The sequence below is a fragment of the Mastigoproctus giganteus genome, chromosome 1, assembly GCF_048544385.1.
Source record: "Mastigoproctus giganteus isolate SK-2022 chromosome 1, ASM4854438v1, whole genome shotgun sequence".
In the NCBI taxonomy this organism is placed as follows: Eukaryota; Metazoa; Arthropoda; class Arachnida; order Uropygi; family Thelyphonidae; genus Mastigoproctus; species Mastigoproctus giganteus.
In genome coordinates, this window is record NC_143575.1 from 196,930,930 (window position 1) to 196,954,018 (window position 23,089).

At 37.5% G+C, this 23,089-nt stretch overlaps 1 protein-coding gene across 2 annotated transcripts in view; it reads right to left on the reverse strand.

Annotated features, from left to right (window-relative positions):
* Window positions 1-23,089, reverse strand: part of LOC150091430 (AFG1-like ATPase) — a 185,816-nt gene that overhangs the window by 102,375 nt on the left and 60,352 nt on the right. For both annotated transcript variants that reach the window (XM_090383864.1, XM_090383871.1), the window contains exon 6: window positions 2,963-3,062. In XM_090383864.1, coding sequence (XP_090239990.1) covers window positions 2,963-3,062 — 100 coding nt within the window. The remainder of the gene's footprint in view (window positions 1-2,962; window positions 3,063-23,089) is intronic.

Here is a 23,089-nt window from a genome sequence, read left to right on the forward strand (position 1 = left end):
GTTTAATAAAAGTAATGAGAACAATGAAACTGACTGAGTATTTCATGCAAGAACAACTCAGAAGATGACTACAATTGAACTTCTCAAATTGGCCAATCATTATCTGGCATCATCCATTTTCCAAGTTTAAGAAACTGGATGAATCTAGCAAATCACCTGAGAATCCATAAATTTAGTTCTCATTTGCTGCTGTTGTTAGTTTTTGGCACATTAACATCTTAGATCATGTTGTGTAGTATGATATTGTACTCTCTCGTCCAGCTAACTACAGCCCTGACTGAAAAGGCCTTCAAGAATTCTCCAGTCTCCAATGGGATCTAAACTTAGACCTCTCCAAACGAGTGAAATGAAATCTGTTACATTACTGAATTATCTAATTGCAATTTTTGAACAAATTTAGCAAAGTCAATGATAATAAGCAGTGAAATGTTTTATTGATTTTTATTTAATTTCTACAAATAGTACTTTTTTTTCAAAATATTGGGGTTCTGTAAAATCCAAGTTCGTAAAAGATTCTGCTGTCACATTACTTAAGAAAAAGTTAAGAAAAAATGCAATTAATATCACATTTTCAGAGTACATTTCATTGATCCCTGTAAAGTTTTTAAGGTCACAGACACCTGACAACAGAAGTTTATTCATATACATGAAAGTATATTTTGTGTATTACTGTAGAATGGAAAGCTAAATTGCGGCAGAATTCTCAGCTTATATTCTTCTGTTGGTCCTTGGAAAAATTTCAGGTCCGGCTACGATTTTACAGCCCTCATACAAAAATCAGCATAAATGAAAGTATGTTTTTGAATTAATCAACAAGAAAAACGATGCCACCAACGATGCCACCAATGTTCAGATATATTCTCTTGGCCCCTGGGATGGTTCTAAGTTCAATTCCAAACTCATAGCATTCTCTCCCCAGTTCCCCCTACAGAAATATTATTATAAATTTGGAACAGGGGCTCTGATCTATTTAAAAATTTCACTGCCAGATCTGGGAAGTTTGAATGTATGCTTAGATCATGAACTGCAAGGAAGTTGACACAAAGAACAGAGTTCCAAAACGGGGGCCTTGTGATAGTGAGGAAAAGAGTTCACCTGAGAAATCATTTTGTTAAAAGCATGACCCACATGAAAGCAGAGGTTTGTAGCTGGATCAATGCACAGACCTAGCCAGGTGGGCAGGAAAAGCAGTGCGTGCACACGCTTCTTGATTAGACCAGGGTTCAAGCCCGTGATCACCAAATACGGAGGATGCGGAAAGGTCAGGGAATGACTACCACATATTCCCAGAGCAATATGGCCTTAGTTGCTAATGCTCCTAAAAACCAAATAACAAACAAACAAGCACAGACCTAGAGGAAGGACTCTCTTGGGTGATTCTTGCTGATTGGTTTGGTTTGGTTGGTTGGGTTTTAATGGCGCATCAGCAACTAGGGCTATAATGCACCAAAATCACGTCCCATACTAGATAACAGTAAAAATTACATAGTGACATAGTTAGGTCACTATGTAATTTTAGGTCACTATGTCAATATGTATAAAAATATAAATACGTATGAGGTAAACTAATATAAAGATATATTTAAATACAAGCAAAAAGGTTTATCGATTTTAAAAACCTAAAAACAGCTGATACATTGTCATTGTCAGATAAAATATAACCAAGTGTATAAAGCTCAGTCAGATGGCTAAAAACGTTAAAATATGTAAAATGTTGCTGTCTATATCGTGGACATTCAGTTAAAATATGACAAATGGTTAAAAAGGTGTCACAATTCTCACACATAGGAGAGTCATCTGCCCTCAGCAAATATGCATGCGTAAGATGACAGTGTCCTATGCAGAGGCGATTCTTGCTGACCTTTGTACTATCCATTCAAAGTGGACAGCTGGAGCAATATCTACATTGCTTAGTAGAGACTGGGTTTTGATCAGCTGGTATATGGCAAGGGCTTTGTAATGGGATGGTCACTGAAAACATTAATAATTTTGAAATCAATAGGTCTCTGCCTTGATTGACTGAGCTAGGCTTGGAACTAATAAAAAGGCTTTTTTTTTTATAAAAACACCAGTCCATATCTGTCTCTGGAAAGAATGAGAAGTGTTTGGAATTCTCAGGAGTGACCAATTTCAGCTAAATGCAATGCAGGATAAACGTGTAAACTTTTTTATACACATCTTTCTGTTGTTCAGCCATTCTTTTTTCCTAACATTCTCTGCCAATCTGGTCAATATATGATCAGTACAAACATCAGCGAGGATTGCAGTAAATGAAAACTCTCTCTCTCTCTCTCTCAAGAGAATTCTCCTCTCTAGGTATTGATCCAATTGCAAATCTTTTCTCTCATGTGATGTATGTGATGGTTTCTCAGGTAAGATCTCCTCCTCCTCATCATCATCATAATGTAATTTCCCTTAGGAAACTGTGTAATGATGATGAGAAGAGTTTAGTCTGGGAAACTATATTCCATCTCCTTGTGCAAATTTCCTTGTGATCTGCAGTCTTAATGTAATGTAAACATTTGCCGAACCATTCTTACAGCAAGTACTCTGCTGATTTCATTGTTCTCATTCTGTTAAAAGTAAGTGTTCAGTTTAATTGATTTTCCTTAATTCACCAATGAAGCAAGGTAAAAATATCTTTTGAAACATCTGATCTTTATTAATGGATATGCATTTCTAGAAAAAAATAAATTTTTTTTTTCAGGATGCATGTAATCATGAAACAGGATCCATATCCACATAATTGAAAGTGCTGTAGCTCCAGACCATTGAAAGTCCAGATCAGCAGGAACCAACATGATGCCATTGAAAGACTGCAAACATGTTACTAGAAACATAAAAATCAGTATCAAGTATTTATGTGCATTAAATAACAATGGACTTAACAGATTTTCTATAATTTAATGAAACATCAATTAATATATTTCAGAAAATACACTTAAAAATTCAATATTCTTACCATCAGGAGGCCTATTTGAAGTGGATATAACTATAATTCCTTTCAAAAATAGTTCTTCAAACAGTCTTTTCAAAATCATGGCATCACCTATATCAGTTACCTATGGATAAAATATTTATGAATTATATTGCAATTACAAAGACAATTATTCTGGACACAAAAAAAGAATTCTCCAGCAAAAAAACATGGTATCCTAAACGTGTAACAAAAAAAAAAAAAAAAAAAAAAATCAGCTGAATAACATGCTATCACTGATTTGGTGGTATTTGAAAATAAATAATTTAGCAAATATAAGCACATTATAAAATTGACTTTGTTATCAACTACCTAAAATAATACTTCTGCAGTATCTCTGAAATGTTTATTTATTGAAATATCCATCCTTTCTCTCCTACCACCTGGGTTGGTTTGTTCTATCACTCCCCAACTCTCCTCCCTTTTTGCCTGATGGGTAGCTCCACTGCCACCTGTCAATGCCCACCACCAGGGCAGGATGGGAATCCAGTCCTGTGGGAACCTATACTGTCCTCCTTTCAACCAGGTGGGGGGCCAACACTACTATCCTCCTCTTTTTCTCTACCACTTTAACCCTCTCCCACTTCCTGTCTTTCCACTAATATCTTCCATTTTCATCTTTTTTTTTTTTTTTTAAACGTGGCTCTCCCTATCTGTAGTCTTGGCAACCACAGGGTTCGCCCTGCCGGTGCTTTACACTCCCTACTACCTGGCTCCTTGTGGAGATGCAGGGCAAAGTAGAGGTTTTTCCATGAAAACACAGACCCCTAGGCTAAGAGGCCAGATGAACAACACAACACCACACTAATGCTACATGAACACTCACTAACCTACCTAAACCTGGTCTTTACAGTTTAGTATTCATCACATTGCTTGATGCGGAGATGGGGGAACTCTCTCAGCCGCATTACAATTAACACTGTACACTGTATGTTCTAAACAATTCCAGAACTAGGGGCATAAATTCAAATTAAAAGGCTTGAGGGTTAGATTAGATCGTAGAAAGTTTCTTTTAGCCAGAGTCTTTTATAGCAGGAACAAGTTGTCCCTCACAGGTAGTTGAGGATGATTGTGTGAGGAGGGAAGCATATAATTTGGGTTCTCTTATCTACTTGGGTTTTTCTTGCTAGTTCAGCAAAAGCCTGTGGCTTCTTTGGCAAATACTATTACTATTTCCCAGTGCAGAAAATGGTTAAGACTGTGAAATTTCAAAATTGTGCATACACATATATTCCTGCTTATACATTAGATATGGAAGCAGAAATATGTAACAACTTTTCTTAATACTGCAGAAAATCAAAAAAAAAAAAAAAAAAAAAAAAAAAAATGTTACAGTCATACAAATAAAGATGAAACTATTAGGCACTTTGATTTTGAAGTTGATAAAAATTGTTAATTGCACAAAAATTCAAAATTATGCATGTATTCTTATAATATTATTTTAAATAAATAAATGCACAAGGCATAATACTTTAAGAGTTTGGTATCTATATAATATCGGTGTTTAGATACACCATAGATAACTCTTAAGAAACTACAAAGTAGCTGTGGTAGGCATCATTTGCTTTTTCTCATATTGTGCTCTGCCTTCACGACGAGTTGCCATGATATTGCACTACTTCGAATAAGTAACGCTTCACTAATAGCGAAGACTATTGTTACTTATTCTCGGTTGAGTACCACCACCCAGACAGCACTGTTTCACGGCTATTGGCCGATCATCAGTGGGTGGGCAGGTACCCTGGTATTGCAGACATGACGACCCAGTTGTGAAGTTAATCGCACAACCGAGAATAAGTAACAATAGTCTTCGCTATTAGTGAAGCGTTACTTATTCGAAGTAGTGCAATATCATGGCAACTCGTCGTGAAGGCAGAGCACAATATGAGAAAAAGCAAATGATGCCTACCACAGCTACTTTGTAGTTTCTTAAGAGTTATCTATGGTGTATCTAAACACCGATATTATATAGATACCAAACTCTTAAAGTATTATGCCTTGTGCATTTATTTATTTAAAATATTCACATCTACACCTCTTGGCATCTCTCATATTGTGCGATTAACTTCACAACTGGGTCGTCATGTCTGCAATACCAGGGTACCTGCCCACCCACTGATGATCGGCCAATAGCCGTGAAACAGTGCTGTCTGGGTGGTGGTACTCAACCGAGAATAAGTAACAATAGTCTTCGCTATTAGTGAAGCGTTACTTATTCGAAGTAGTGCAATATCATGGCAACTCGTCGTGAAGGCAGAGCACAATATGAGAAAAAGCAAATGATGCCTACCACAGCTACTTTGTAGTTTCTTAAGAGTTATCTATGGTGTATCTAAACACCGATATTATATTATAATATTATGCACGGAAGCAGAAATATGTGGAAACTTTTATTAATTCTGCCAAAAATTAAAAACACATTATAGTTGTAAAATATAAATCTATCAGGCACTTTGATTTCAGCATTAATAAAATTGTTAAGCTTTCAAAAATACAAAATTACACAAACATCTGCTTATACATTACATGTGTGTTCCATTTCCATTTTGATGAAATAAAAATAGAATTCCATCTTGAAATTAACAAAATTAATAAACTGTTACATGAAGTTGATAAAAATTGCCTGTGTGCTTTTCCCATTTAGTATTCTGGTTGGTAGACTGCTAGCAGAAGTCTACAGTCTAAATTCAGCAATATTTCTTAATTCAAAATATTTAAATTGAACAACAGAATTACAAAATTTTGTGTTTTTTGAGGAATACATTCAGTAGTTTTATACATACAGTGGATTCTGGTTATTTGGGCCACCGGTTAATCGGGGCAGCCGGTTATGTTATTTGGGGCAAATCTTAAAAAACAAAAACCAATCGAGAAAATAGCCTGGGTTTTCTTCGCTTAATTGGGACAAAATGCCGTTTAATCGGGACAAGAGACCGCAGCACTGGAGATTACCCTACGATTGACTCCGACCTTACCACGTGGTTCAGTCGGATTTCTGGAAGAAGGTCACAACCATAAAACAATAAAAACAATTAGCAGTCACCTGTTTATTGGGCTTTTCTGTTAGTGTAATCTATCATAAGCGGATAGTAAACTTGATCTTAATGAATTTGCGATAATACCGACAGCTGGAATTCTGTGGGTTATTATGGTGAAATAACCTAGCTATCTGTGGCAACCAATTTAATATCCTATTAAATTGGTTGCCATGGATAGCTAGGTTATTTTCATGAAATCTTCAATCATATAAAAAAATTAATTTTCAAAATCTTCTCTTCATTTCTATTTTTAAAGCTTCTTAACTTGTTACTCTGTTCTCACTTGTGCATATTGTGTTACTTGCAATTTGTGGTGCAGAGTTCTTTGTTATTGATTACTTATCTTTTTACATTTTAACCCCACCCACAAACGTCAGCGAACAGAAATGTCAACTAGTTAGTATGTACGTATTAATTATTCCAATTATCACGTATATTCTTCTGATTTTCGGGTATCATTTAATTTTTTAATTGCTAAGGTAATAAAGGGTAAATTTGTGCTTAATATATCTTTACTTTTATAGCCTGTGGATAATATTCCTCCTATTTTCGCTCATTAGAATCACTGCTTGATAGAATTAAAATTCAATTCGCAAACATGATCACAATGACCGGCGCTTACTACACATAGTATAGTGAATGGTACTTTACTGTGGTGAGTCCATCATAACGTGATTTGATCGTACAGTGAACCAATTGTAAAGCGGGAGTCCATTGTATTTTTAACTTCTTTTACGTGAAACTTCGGATAATTGGGCCAAAATGCACTAGTCCCAATGTGTCCCAAAAAACCGGAATCGACTGTATATATATATATATATATATATATATATATATATATATATATATATATATATATAAAACTGAAAAACTGAATTTATTATTTATTATAAACTGAAACTCTTCATAAAAATAATTAAAAAAATGCCTTCTGTTGAAGGAATAACCCTTTCCAGAGTGTTTTTGTGTGTTTTTCTGATTACATGTTTTTGGATAATTATTCTGGGAAAGACCTAAAATATTCCTCCCAAGCATAAGACTGCTTTATTTAGAGAGTAGTTTAGAATGGTTAGAGAAAGGCATAATTCCAGTATCAAATCCTTTATTCAGAAAGTTTGCGACCAGAAGCTTTCTGAATTTTGGGTTCTTAGCAAGAGAACTTAGAACACATATGAAATAAATAATTAAAACTCTTATATTAAGAAGATTTACTTTATAAAAAAAGTTTCAACAAATACAAACTTTAATACCACTATACACAAATCAATCAACTAAACAGCAGAATATAAAAATTAAAGTAGTTTACTTACAAAATAAAAATAAATACACTACATATAAAATCCTAAAAATTAAATGTAGATAAGTGTTAAAAAGTACATAATAAAAGATAACAGAGCCTACATAAGAAAAGAATACATTAATTAAAATACAGTCAGACCTGTCTTTAACGAACTTCTATATAGCGAACTTTTTTGATTTTCCTTTAGTCGTTACATTGCAAATAGTTTCTGTTTAATGAAGAAAATTTCCATATAACAAATTGATTTTGAGAGACCTGGGTATGCATTGTTCACAACTCTGGTCTTTAGGCAATAAAGCTGATGCTGTAGAAAGCTGAGTAGAAAGGATCAAGAATTAATCCCTTTAGTTTTTAAGAGGCAAAGGGATTAATTACATGAATTCAGAGTTAAAACATTCTACAATTTAGTGGTGCCTGTAAAACCCTGCAGGAGGAAACTGGCCAACCACGGCGTGAGATAGAAAAAGATGGAAGGTTTGGGAGAGGCCTTTGCCGAGCAGCGGGTCAGCAATGGCTAAAAAGAAGTAAAACTTATACACACACTACTATATACCGAGAAGTTGTGCTGGTCAACTGCTACCTATGTGTCCACAGCCATTGATGAAGATTAAGGCATATTCACAATGCAGACATTAGCTCTAGTCAACCTGTTTTCTACTGTAAGCATCCGATTAGAGAATTAGGAGAGTGAGTGATTTTCCTTTATCCCGGAAATTCATCTGTTGTTTTGAAGAAATGAGTTGTCCATACTTTCACTAAATTTCATGTCTTTGTTTATATGGTAGGTACAAATGGGCCCTAAATTACACTGCACAAGTAGCCTTACAGTGTCTAAGAGGAAATCCTTGAGTGTATTGTGAAAATGTGGAAGTGCTTAATAGCATAGATTGGGTCGTTAAAAAAAAAAAGAAATTGCTTTAACATTTGGTATTAAATTTTATAATAAGCAAAAGTAAACAACCCTGATGTTTTAAAGGAGTAAAGTCATTAGAGTTGGACTACAACAAAAAATCTTGGATGACAAGTGGAGCCAATGGTCCAGGGATTTGAAAATACACTACCAAAGGTGCATACCGAAAAAAAATTATGCTGAGAATAGAAACCAACCAACCAATCTATAAATTTTGTTATAGATTTGCAGATATGCGTATCAGAGTTGGCGAAAGTGTGAAGTCAAGATGTGACGGAAACAACTATTAAGAATTGTTTAGCAAAAGCAGGTTTTGCAAAAATGCTAATTGACAGTGATGAACTGCTACAAGACACTGACAATCTTAGGAAGAGTTCCAAGTGAGGTTTGAGATCAGTGGAGAAATTGTTCTTGATGAATTTTTAGGAGTTGATAATTATGTCATAGCAGCTGAATATTCGAGTAACTCCAACATTTTGGAGCGTATTTAAAGAATTAGTGACAATATCGACGATGAGTTGGATGAAAATGAGGGCAATATTAAACCTTCCAAACAAGAAATGTTGTCAGCATTTGAAACTTTGCGTCAAGGCCTTCAGTGGGAAAAAAATGTAACAGAAAATATATTTGTGTTTAAACAAATGTGAACATTTTTATGAAAGGTTTACAGTAGAATCCAGTGTACAAAAAAAAAAAACAAACAAATATTTTACAACATAATTTTAAAAGTATACTAATACACTGTGTGCATCATGTAAGTAGTTATTTCTTAATGTGTATGTATTATTAAATTAATTATTTTAAAATGTTAGAAAATTTATTCATTCCCATTTATTTCTGATTTATTTCCCATCTTTTACCGTATTTCTGAATTTACAGTATCTTTCATTGTTGAAAAGGTCGTATTTCTTTATAACGAAATTTCTGTTTAATGAATTTTTTCAAGGAAATGATCAATTTTGTTTTTGTTACATAGAGGTCTGACTGTATATTAGAATCTCACTATGAAAGGGGGGGGGGAGAAGGTTCAAAATTTTGTCCTCTCAAATATCAATACTTTTTACATCATATTTCAATATGTATTAGTACATCCAGTGCAAACTCAATATAGTGCAGGTATCAGGGATATCTTTTAACATTTTCATTATAGCCTGAAATAAAATTTACCTATTTTTTCTAATTTTTAATATGAATATGTGATTACCTATATAAGCGTTTTTATTGTGAGCAATTTCGTTTTGATATGTATGTGCGTGCGAGTGGATTAATTTTCATATTTCAAGATGCACTCTCTCTCTCTCTGTAGGATTGCTAAGTGGGAGCAACGAGCACCTGTCACTTTACTGCCAGTAAACGTGCATAAACTCTCTGCTCTAGCTATGGAAAGAACATGTTTGTATTTATCTCTTGTTTTTCCCATCAAATGAAAAAGACAAATTTCTTTTTTATTTTCATGAAACAAAGATAATAAATCTTATTATTTTATATCCGTGTCATCAATCGGCTTTTGCTGTGTCATGCCTACAGTCCTCATATCACACAGTAGTCTGTCAACTGCCAGCACAATAAGAGATCTCACACTAAAACAGTTTTTTGCCCAAAGTTTCATTTTCAGCCATTTGAAATGAAATATCTGTTTTCACGTGCTGATATACTTTTTCCAAGTTCTTCACACAAGAGGGCAGGGTTAATTGCTGTGTGATGCTGTGGCTGTTGGCAGCAACCGTTTTGTGGTAGGAACACTTGTCCCCCAACTAATCTTTATGTTTATTGGGTGAAGCAGGGGTAGCTGTGGCCAAAAAGATACACTGGACTCTTTTATGAAGGGTGATATTCTTACTTAGCTACAGTGAATTATATTCATTAGTGACCACAAACAAAACTTACCTCCCTTTTTCATCTCCATTTGATAACACAAAGTCAAAATAATTATCGAATAAAATGTATCAATATTCAATGCTGCAGTTCTTTTCAGAAAGGTATAATTGTATAATTTCAGAATGGCATAATCTTTCAGTAAACAAATTATAAGACATATTAATGCTAAGCTTGTTGTTGTTATTTTGGTTTTTAGGAGCATTAGCGACTAAGGCCATATTGCTCCGAGGATATGCGGTGGTCATTCCCTGACCTTTCCGCATCCTCCGTCTTTGGTGGTGACGGGCTCGAACCCTGGTCTAATCAAGAAGCGTATGCTATGCACTGCTGCTCCTTCCCACCTGGCTACGGAGGCGCCTCCTTAATGCTAAGCAGAATTGGACAGTGCTCTTTCTGAAATCTCTTAAAACCCTTTTCTGAATTCTCTTTTAAAAGGGATTTCAGAATTCCCTTTTAGTTCCTGAGTTTTAAAAGGAATTTCAGAATTAAAAGAAACTTAGTTTTAAAAGGGATTGAGTTTTGAAATGTCAAGTTCTAATTAACTTTAAAATGTAACCAATGATTGCAAAAGATGCTAAGAAAACCAGCAAGGATTTCTTTACTTATATAAACTCTAAAAGGAAGGGGATGAATCTGATTGGTCCACTTGACATCGATGGTTCGACTGTTGATGATCCTGCTCAGATAGCAAACAAACTGAATGAGTATTTTGCATCTACATTCACACATGAGGAATTATTAAGGTTTGAAAATGGCAGAAGATTATCAAATTGTAGCAGGATACTTAATGATTTTGTAATAACTGAGAGCAAAGTGGAAGAGAAACTGTTGAAGTTAAACGTAAGAAAAGCACCTGGGGTGGATGGGATCTATCCAGGTATATTATAGGAGGTGGCAAAGCAACTAAGCAAAGACTTAGCCATAATTATGAGAGCATCCTTGGACTGAGGGGAGGTTCCCACCGACTGGAGATGTGCAAATGTATCATCATCATCATCAGCCATTTTCAATCCACTGCAGGATGAAGGCCTCTCCAGCAACTTTCCAGTTCCTTCTGTTTTGAGCACTGGCCATCCATTTACTACTCAAAAACTCATGAATTTCATCTATCCATCTCCGCCTTTGTCTTCCAGGTTTTCTTCTAGCTCCTCTTGGGTACCATTCTGTTATTTTCTTAGTCCATCTGTCATCATGTCTTCGAGCTATGTGTCCTGCCCAAGACCATTTTAGTTCTTTAGTTTTGATAAGAATGTCCTTTACTTGAGTTTGCTGCCTAATCCATGTGTTTCTCTTCTTATCTAACAGTCTGATTCCCAATATAATTCGTTCCATTCTTCGCTGTGTAGTTCTTAGCTTCTCTTCCATTCTTTTGGTGAGTGCCCAAGTTTCACTTCCATAAGTCATGGTGGGGAGTATACATTGGTTCATTATTTTACGTTTCAGACAAACTGGGATATTGCTCTTCAGTATGTGACTATATTTCCTGAATGCTATCCATCCAAAATTTATTCTTCTCTTGACTTCCAGCCATTTATCATTATTACAGCTAATAACTTGTCCCAGATAAGTATATGACTCCACCTTTTCAATTACTGCTCCTTCAATCATTATTTCCCTTTCCGTGGCATACTTGTTCATCATTACTTTTGTTTTAGCCATATTCATCTTTAGTCCAAAATCTTTACTAACTGTGCATAACTGATTAAGATTTTCCTCTAATTCTTTGGGATCGTGGCTTATGACCACAATGTCATCTGCAAATCGTAAATGGTTTAGGTACTCTCCGTTCACCTTGACTCCTTTCTGCGACCAGTCTAATCTTCTGAAAGCTTCCTCAAGGGCAGCAGTAAACAGCTTCGGAGATATTGTGTCTCCTTGTCGAACTCCTTTCTCGATTTTAAATTTCCTACTGTCTTTGTCTAGTCTAATAAAGGATGTAGCACTCTCATATATTTTCTTCAAAATCATAATATATGGAGTATCTATGCCTTGTCTTTCCAGTGCCCGAAACATTGCCTTATGCTGTATGGAGTCAAATGCCTTTTCATAATCCACAAATGCCAGGCATAATGGTGTTTTATATTCATTTGCTTTCTCCATTAGCTGTGATATTACGTGAAGGTGATCCATAGTTGAGAATCCTGTCCTAAAGCCAGCTTGCTCTTTCGGTTGATTCTCATCAAGTATTCTTTCTAATCTGTTAGTAATGACCCTTGTGAACAACTTGTAGATATGGGATAACAAGCTAATTGGTCTATAATTTCCAATTTCTGATTTATCTCCTTTCTTATGCAGCAAAACTATGATTGCATTATTCCACTGCTTAGGCATCACACCTTTTCTAATGCACTTTGTGAAGAGCCTTGCCAGTTTTTGTGTTATGTCTCTTCCTCCCAATTTTAACAACTCTACAGTAACTTCATCTTCCCCCGGGGCTTTCCGATTCTTCATTTTCTTCAATGCATGTTCTACCTCATCAGGAAGAATATCGGGTATGTCGTATGTGTTGCTACTTTGCAATCCATGTTCCCCACTGCTGGTATCATTCCCTCGCTCCTTGTATAATTCTCTATAGTAGTGTTCTGCTATTTGAATTATGCCTTCTCTGCTGTTTATAAGTACACCATCGCTATTCTTCAGTTTCAGTATCATTTGTCTTTCTGTAATTCTGCTCATAGCTGCTGATTTAAATCCTTTGTTTTCCCTTAATGCTTGTTCTACTTTTCTTGTGTTAAATCTTCTTATGTCCTCTCTGAGTCTCTTTCTAATGGCTTTGCATAACTCAGTATACTCAATTTTCTCCCTGTCAGTGTTTTTCTTGCTCTTCATTTGTCGTCTTTGGTTCATCATGACAAGTGTTTCTTGACTAATTTTTTCTTCTTTGGATTTCTGTTTCCCTATAGGTTTCTTGGGCTTTATCACTTTCAGAAAGTTGTAATATTCCTCGTCGATATCTTGGTCCTGAGCAGTCTGCAGAAGCTCAAATTTGTTCTTAAGTTCCAGTACATACTGCTTTTTTTCCTCCTCTGTTATTTCAAAGACCTTTGTATTATTTACTCGAGTCAGTTTTTTCCTTTCCTTTCCTTCATCTATATCAAGTGTACATCTTACCATTCTGTGATCACTTCCAACATTTACCTTATTCAGGACGGTAACATCATTCACAATATATCTTCTGTTAGTGAGGATGAAGTCGATTTCATTAGTTGTTAATCCATTTGGACTCTTCCATGTCCACTTTCTGTTCACCCTTTTCTTGAAAAAAGTGTTCATTACTGACAGTCCTTGAGATTCTGCAAATTCCACAAGTCTCTCACCTCTTTTATTTCTTTCACCAATTCCAAAATTTCCTATAGTTCCTCTTTCTGCGCTGTTTTGCCTTTTTCCAACCTTAGCATTGAAGTCCCCCATAATAATAGTGTAGTGGGTTTTCTGCTCATCTAGAAGACTCTCAATTTCAGTGTACATTTCTTCAATCTCTTCATCATCATGGCTCAATGTTGGTGCATAAATCATTATAATCTTTAGCTTGTACCTCTTAGAAATCTTGAATATTAGTCTTGACACCCTTGGTGATGTACTTTTGAATTCCAAAATGTTGTTTTTAAAATCTTTGTGGACCAGAAACCCAACTCCACCTTCACTCCTTTCACTGTTTCCATTGGTGTACAGCAGATTTCCACTTGATAAACTTATAAGTGATTCATTTCTTCTTCTTGTTTCAGCCAAACCAATGATATTCCAATTCACATTTTCTAATTCCTTTTCCAGCTCTAATATCCTGTCTTCACCGATGAGTGATCGTACGTTATAACAGGCCAAGTTCAATTTCCGTGCATGGCAGCCTGGTCGTACCCAGAGATTCTTAGCACCCTCTGCTTCCACTCTGATCCTCTCGCTGCCGTAAGAGGGAGAGTGAAAGCTGCTGGGGACTGAGGGCCATTTGTATTGTTGTGCTCTCATTGCTGGAGGGTTTGGTCTTTTCCTCTTCACGCTGACCAGGCGTCTTGAAGAGAACCACTCTACACGTTCGTTGCCACCTAAGTGACGTAACAGGGCTTACCATCGAGAAGGTGTGCATGAGTGGATTTTAGGGAGGCAGGCCAACCGGACTTCTCCTAATATATGTATCAAATGTATCACCAATTCACAAAGGGGGATCGAAGAGTGACACGAGTAATTACAGACCAGTTAGTTTAACTTCTGTTCCAGGTAAAATAATGGAGTCCCTGGTTAAAGATGCATTGCAGGATCATCTAAACAAGACTGCAGCGATAATTCAGACACAGCATGGGTTTGTTAAGGAAAAGTCTTGTCTGACAAATTTGATAGGATATTATGATGTGGTTACAAAGGAACTGGATGCAAAAAATAATTTTGATATCATATATTTGGATTTCAGGAAAGCTTTTGACACTGTTGCGCATGGAAGACTATTGTACAAATTGGAGCAGAATGGTATTAAGGGTAAGTTGCTACAATGGATAAAAGGATGGTTAAGTGGGAGAAGACAGAGGGTGGTAATCAATGGGTGCTGCTCTTCTTGGACTAATGTTATTAGTGGAGTCCCACAGGGTTCGGTATTGGGTCCACTGTTGTTTTGTATATTTATCAATGATATTGATGAAGGTATATCAGCCTTAGTGTCGAAGTTTGCAGATGATACAAAGGTTGGCAGGGTTGTTAATGACGGTAATGGCAGTGTGCTACTGCAACAGGATCTAGATAATTTGGGCAGATGGGCTAAGATGTTATGTTATGTTATTTGGTTTTTAGGAGCATTAGCAACTAAGGCCATATTGCTCCAGGATATGCGGTGGTCATTCCCTGACCTTTCCGCATCCTCCGTATTTGGTGGTGACGGGCTCGAACCCCCTGTCTAATCAAGAAGCGTGTGCTACGCACTGCTGCTCCTTCCCACCTGGCTACGGAAGCGCCTAGATGGGCTAAGAAGTGGCAACTGAAGTTTAACCTTGCAAATGCAAAGTACTGCATATGGGTAGAAGTAACCCCAGAGAAAGATACCAACTGTGTGGTACTACACTTAAGGTGGTAGAAAATGAAAAAGACCTGGGAGTAATTGTGCAGTCAGATATGAAGTTTTCTGAGCAATGCAGACAGGCTGCCAGGGCAGGTCATGGGGTTTTGTCAATGATATATAAGAATTTTGCTAGCAGGGAAAAGGAGGTGATTATCCCTCTGTATAAGGCAATGGTCAGGCCATGCCTTGAGTACTGCGTACAGGTCTGGAGGCCTCATTTTAGGAAGGATGTAGATTTACTTGAGCGTGTACAGAGAAGGGCAACAAGATTAGTGAGGGGAATGAAGGGATCCTCTTATCAAGAGGCTTAAGTTCTGCAAATTGCAGTGGCTGGAGACTAGGCACCTGCACGGCGATCTGATTGAGGTGTATAAGGCCTTGAATGGGTTGAGCACGTTGAATTCTGATGGGATCCTTCCACTTGTTCAGATTACGAACCTAAGGGGGCATAAATTCAAATTAAGAAAGGACAGATGTAGAATATGTGTGTGGAAATTTGCCTTTAGCCAGTGGGTGGTTAATTGCTGGAACAAACTTCCATCTGTCGTTGTGGAAGTTGATAGGTTGAATAAATTTAAGGAGGAACTGGACAGGCATTTGGAGGGAATGGTGTGATTATTATTATTATTATTTTTTTTTTTTTTGGTTGATGCTGCATAAGCTCATACATTTGCTTTCTTGCATCACATGCCACTACTACTACTACTACTACTATTGCAATGCAAAGTTTTAACTAAGAAAGAAGTGCACATTCCCATTACATTATAGTTTTGTTTTTATCTAACAAGTACCCCTTCCTTATGAGACTAATGTATCCCAGGACACACTTTACAGTATACTTTAAGCAGTTTCTGCCATTCTACATGTAATTTCATAGCTTTGAAATGGTTGCTGTGTGCTGCAAAATTTATAACAGAATATATTGCAACTGGTAGCTCACTCTTACTGCCCCTCTCAAAGGTAAAATGTTTACTTTTTGTGAATTTCTCATGTGCAATTACTATGTCAGTGATACACTGTGTTTTTTTTTTTATTTATATTTTATTGCATCTGAAGTTGTGGCAAGACAGGTGAAAAACTTAGTTATTACTCAGTAGTCATCCGAGAGTAATTACTGTAGTAGTCATCCGAGAGTAATTACTGTAGTAGTCATCTATAATAATCATTGTGGGATAAGTCTTGTTATTTATAAAATAACAAGGCTTAATTGTCTAATTGGGAAAATATACCATAAAAGGGAATGCACTAGCTCAATGGTCTGCATTTGAAAACCACTGCATTAACTGGTTCCCCCTCTATGAGGTATGGAGTTTGCAGTTGTCAGTGTTGATTGTGAAATTATGTGTTTTCCATAAACTGCATTATTTTTATTCCTCTTCCAAGACATGATCTCACCTGCATTATATCTGAAACTGTGCTATAACAAGACGTTAATTATTATAAAATTTGTCTCTCATTTTCTGGTTATCACCAGAAAATGAGAGACAAATTTTACAAGAATTAAGAAAATAATTTTTAACCCTTCATCAAGAAATAAAAATATATGGATTATCCAATAAATTTGCTATTTTTGTTTTTTTGTTTGCTCGCTTTTACTCTCCCTTTAATTTTGTTTATTTTATTTATTTATTATTTGTTTTTAATTGCTGGATATCCTCTTGGGTCATCTGTCAAAATTCATCATCATGACATGCAGCATCAGTCATGGGAAAATGCAGATGAATTTTTACATAAAACAGTCCCAATCGAAATTAAAGTGACATAATAGTTTAGAAATTTTTAATGGCCCAAGGGCATGACATGTGGTATAGAGGAACAGAAGTTGAAAGCTTCATCTTAAAAATTCAACACATCACTTTGCCATTACTGATGTGAGCAGTAGGTTGCAAACATTTGCCATGAAACACGGCCATAGCACACATGGGAGGTGAACCATTTGTGACGGAAGGAACTTTCCATATAATTTTCAGCAGGTACTGTTCGACCACCATGAGAAGAACCCTGTCAATCATTCTGCCTCCATGGAAATGGAAGAGTTCATTTTTTGTTTAGGTGTTGTGAGCATGCACAATTGAACACTTGTGTAAACATATACTGGTTGAAGAAACAGAACTTCACAGAAGTAGTACAGTAACCCTGCACTGTGAGTGCTCACAAAACCCAAACAAAAATGAACTAAGTTTCCATGGAGGCAGAATGATTGACAGGGTTCTCCTCATGGTGGTTGGACAGTATACTACTGTAAGTCATTGAGAAAAGGCTGTAGATGGTGGGAGAATGAGCAGAATGGCAGATAAAATTTGGTAATTTACTTGTATATTGAATGTAGTTACTTCTTCAGTAAATAAAAAGAAATATTATTTATCAAATAAGCATAGCAGCCATTAAACTTTCATGTAAAAAACAATTCAGCCTACCGTGTTCTGATAGACAGGTGAGTATAGTAATGCTATAGTAGTAGCAGTGGCATGTGATGCAAGAAACCAAGTGTATGAGCTCATGCAGCATCAGGCAAAAAAAAAATCACACTACTCCCTACAAATGCCTGTCCAGTTCCTCTTTAAATTTATTTAACCTATCAACTTCCACAACGACAGATGGAAGTTTGTTCCAGCAATTAACCACTCGTTGGCTAAAGACAAATTTCTGCACATCTATTAGCATTAGCATTAGTAGAGGCATTTGATGCAAGAAAGCAAGCTTATGCAGCATCAGCCAAAAAAAATAAATAAATAAAAATCACCACTTCCACTTCACCCCTCTGTTCGTTCAAAATACCTGTCCAGCTGAGCCTTAAACTTATTTAGGCTATCAACTTCCACGACAAGGGATAGAAGTCTATTCCACCAACCAACCACCCGCTGGCTAAAGGCAAATTTCCTCACGTCTATCCTACATCTGCCTTTTCTCAATTTGAATTTATGCCCTCTCAGGTGATTATTCTGAGCAAGAGGAAGAATCCCATCAGCATTGAGCATGCTCAAACCATTCAAGGCTTTATACACCTCTATCAGATCACCTTGCCGGTGCCTAGTCTCCAGACACTGTAATTTGCAAAACTTAAGCCTTTCTTCGTAAGAGCACCCCTTTGTTCCATTCACTAATCTTGTTGCCCTTCTCTGTACTCGTTCCAGCATCTCTACATCCTTCTTGAAATGAGGCCTCCAGACCTGTATACAGTACTCTAGGTGTGGTCTGACCATTGCCTTATACAAGGGAATAATCACCTCCTTATCCCTGCTAGAAAAATTCCTATATATCATCGACAATACACCATGAGCTACTCTTGCATCCCATCTGCACTGCTCAGAAAACTTCATATCTGCCTGCACAACCACCCCCAGGTCCCTTTCATTCTCTACCACTGTCAGTGTAGTACCACAGAGTTGATACGTTGCTGTTTCCCATATGTGGTACTTTACATTTGTCAATGTTAAACTTCATTTGCCACCTCTCAGCCCATCTACTCAACCTTTCCAGATCCTGTTGCAGTAGCATAGTGTCAGTAGTCTGTTCGATGTTAGGTTGGCATGGTTGGCAAGTGTCCTTGCCAACCATGCCAACCTTCGTATCGTCTGCAAACTTGGACATTAAGCTTGATATACCATCATCAATATCATTTATAAATACAGAAAACAATAATGGACCCAATACTGAACGCTGAGGGACTCCACTAATAACATTAGTCCACGATGAGCAGTGTCCATTGATTATCACTCTCTGTCTTCTCCCCCTCAACCACCCCTTTATCCATAGTAGCAATTTGCCTCCAATGCCACACTGCTCCAATTTGTGCAGCAGTCTTCCATGTGCAACAGTATCAAAAGCGTTTCTAAGATCCAAGTATATAATATCAAAGTTATTCCCTGCATCCAGTTCTTTTGTGACTGCATCATAGTATCCAATCAAATTGGTCAGGCAAGATTTCCCCTTAACAAAACCCTGCTGTGTCTGAGCTATGACTGAAGTCTTGTCTAGATGATCCTGCAGTGCTTCTTTAACCAGTACCTCCATTAATTTTCCAGGAACAGAAGTTAAACTAACAGGTCTATAATTATTTGTGTCACCCTTTGATCCTCCTTTGTGAATTGGGGTCACATTTGCACATCTCCACTCCATGGGTACTTCCCCTGAGTCCAAGGAAACTCTCATAATTATGGCTAAGGGTTTGCTTACTTCCTTTGCTGCCTCCTTTAATATAACTGGATAGATCCCATCCACCCCAGGTGCCTTTCTTGTATTTATCTTCAACAATTTCTCCTCGGCTTTACTCTCAGTTATTACAAGATTCTCTAGCTTACTGCCAGAGTTGAATACACCTCTGGCATTCCCCTCGCTGAATAACTCCTCATGTGTGAATGTCGATGCAAAATATTCATTCAGTTTGTTAGCTACCTGAGCAGGATCATCAACAGTTGACCCAACGATATCAAGTGGATCAATCTGATTCATTCCCTTCCTTCTAGAGTTTACATAAGTAAACAACTCTTTGCTGTTTTTCTTTGCATCCCTTGCCAAAGATTTCTCGTAATCTGCCTTCGCCTGCCTAACCTCCTTTGTAACTTGGTTACAGATCAACTTGTATCTATCATAGGCTTCTGTGTCACGTGTTAATTTGTATGTATCCCATGCATTTTTCTTCTCTGCCATATGTCTCATTAGTTCATCTGACATCCACTTAGGCCTAAACCGTGAACATTATTTCTTAGTTGGTATGTAAAGCCTAGTAGCTTCCAAGATAAGTTCTTTGAATGCTTCCCATTTTGAATTTGCTGTTGGTAACATCATCGGTTGGTCCCACTGTATAGAATTTAAATACTGTCTCAGTCCATCGTAGTCACCTTTACGAAAGCAAAAACCCTTCCCTTTACCACTAATGGTAGTTATCTCTTTGAGTAAATCCCACTTCAGCACACTGTGATCACTGCCACCTAGTGGTTCATTTACCTGCAGATTCTTAATGCATGAAGAATCACTACTGATAATCAAATCAAGAGTATTACTCCCTCTAGTTGCCTCCCGAACATGCTGATGTAGAAAACAATCATCCAATAAATCCACAAAAGCCTTGCTAGTGCGTGAGTGACCAGCCCCCAAATTCCAGTCAATATCTGGGAAATTAAAATCCCCCATTATAAGACTCTCTGATTTACTGGCCCACTCTATTTCCCCGTACAGTTTCTTATTATACTCATCAGAGTCATTAGGCCTATAGCACACTGCTACTCTCAATTTTGATCTCCCAATGCTTATGTCACACCAAACTGACTCGACACTGCACTGTCCAGCAATGTCGACTGGCTTCACTTCCTTGGATTTTATGTATTTCTTAACTAATAGCATAACCCCTCCTCCCTTCCTATCCTGTCTATCCTTTCTGTAGACATTGTACTCCCTAAATTCCAGTTCTGCATTCCTTATTTCTGTGTGACACCATGTCGCTGAAATCCCCACAATATCTGCCTTTGATGTTTTGAGCAATACCTCAAATTCATCAAATTTATTTACTAAACTCCTAGCATTAGTGTACACGCAAGTATACATGCACCCGTTCTTTTTCTTAGCTACCCTAACACAACCTATGTGTTTATTTGTACCCCAATGATTCCCAGCAGTCTCTGAACTATCCTGCACCTTATTTTCCACCTGCGGCTCATTCCAATAGAAGCAGTGCAAGAATCACTTTCACCTCTGCCGGTGGCTACTGTTAATCTATTAGTCCTTGTATCCCTCCAATCTAGCAGTTTTCCGACCCACCTAACATTGCCTCGATAGCATCAGCAAACATTCTTGCACCCTTTCTTTTTAAGTGTATCCCATCCCTGTAGAAGCAGTCTCTCCTGTTAACAAGTACAGACCAGGCTGAAAAAAATTCTACCCCTTGAGCCTTGCACAATCCTTCCAGGGCCGAATTGATCGACAGGGCTCTCATCATATACTCCCTCCTATCGTGTCTGGGCAGAATCGCAGACACTTTCAAATTCAACCCTATCATGGCTTTTTTTCAACAGGGACCTGTACTTGTTAAGATTGATTGATTGATTTGATTTGGTAGTTGTTGGCGCATCGGCTTCTGTGGCCATACTGCACCTCCCAAGGTTTTAGCAGTACTTTGATCCAAGCCCGAGGCGGGAATCGAACCCACGACCTTTGGGTTGCCAGGCAGGTGCTTTACCCACTCGGCTAGCCCGGTCGGCTCTTGTTAAGTAATTCTGTCGGTCTCCTACTCTTATTCTATTCTACATTTGTCTTTCCTTAATTTGAATTTATGCCCCCTTAGGTTTGTAATCTGAACAAGTGGAAGGATCTCATCAGAATTCAGCGTGCTCAACCCATTCAAGGCCTTATACACCTCAATCAGATCACCGCGCAGGTGCCTAGTCTCCAGCTGTTGCATTTTGCACAACTTAAACCTCTCTTGGTAAGAGGATCCCTTCATTCCCCTCACCAATCTTGTTGCCTTCTCTGTACACGCACAAGCAAATTTACATCCTTCCTAAAATGAGGCCTCCAGACCTGTACGCGGTACTCAAGGCGTGGCCTGACCATTGCCTTATACAGAGGGACTATCACCTCATTTTCCCTGCTAGCAAAATTCCTATATATCATTGACAAAATCCCATGACCTGCCCTAGCAGCCTGTCTGCATTGCTCAGAAAACTTCATATCTAACTGCACAATTACTCCCAGGTCTTTTTCATTTTCTACCACCTTAAGTGTAGTACCACACAGTTGGTATCTTTCTCTGGGGTTACTTCTACCCATATGCAGTACTTTGCATTTGTCAAGGTTAAACTTCAGTTGCCACTTCTTAGCCCATCTGCCCAAATTATCTAGATCCTGTTGCAGTAGCACACTGCCATTACTGTCATTAACAACCCTGCCAACCTTTGTATCATCTGCAAACTTCGACACTAAGCCTGATATACCTTCATCAATATCATTGATAAATATACAAAACAACAGTGGACCCAATACCGAACCCTGTGGGACTCCACTAATAACATTAGTCCAAGAAGAGCAGCACCCATTGATTACAACCCTCTGTCATCTCCCACTCAACCATCCTTTTATCCATTGTAGCAATTTACCCTTAAAACCATTCTGCTCCAATTTGTACAGTAGTCTTCCATGCGCAACAGGGTCAAAAGCTTTCCTGAAATCCAAATATATGATATCAAAATTATTTTCTGCATCCAGTTCCTTTGTAACGACATCATAATATCCTATCAAATTTATCAGACAAGACTTTTCCTTAACAAACCCATGCTGTGTCTGAATTATTGCTGCAGTCTTGTCTAGATGATCCTGCAATGCATCTTGAACCAGTGACTCCATTATTTTACCCGGAACAGAAGTTAAACTAACTGGTCTGTAATTACTCATGTCACCCTTCGATCCCCCTTTGTGAATTGGGGATACATTTGCACATCTCCAGTCCGTGGGGACCTCCCCTGAGTCCAAGGATGCTCTCATAATTATGGCTAAGTGTTTGCTTAGTTGCTTTGCCGCTGCCTCCTTTAATATAACTGGATAGATCCCATCCACCCCAGGTGCCTTTCTTACGTTTAAATTCAACAATTTCTCCTCCACTTTGCTCTCAGTTATTACAAAATCATTAAGCACCCTGTTACAATTTGATAACCTTGTGGCATTTTCAAACCTTAACTCCTCATGTGTGAATGTAGATGCAAAATACTCATTCAGTTTGTTTGCTATCTGAGCAGGATCATCAACAGTCGAACCATCGATATCAAGTGGACCGATCAGATTCATCCCCTTCCGTTTATATAAGTAAAGAAATCCTTGCTGTTTTTCTTAGTATCTTTCGCCAAAGATTTCTTGTAATCTGCCTTCGCCTGCCTAACCTCCTTTGTGACCTGATTACAGACTAGCTTATATCTGCCATAGGCTGCATCACATAACTGAATTATAGAAACGAGTG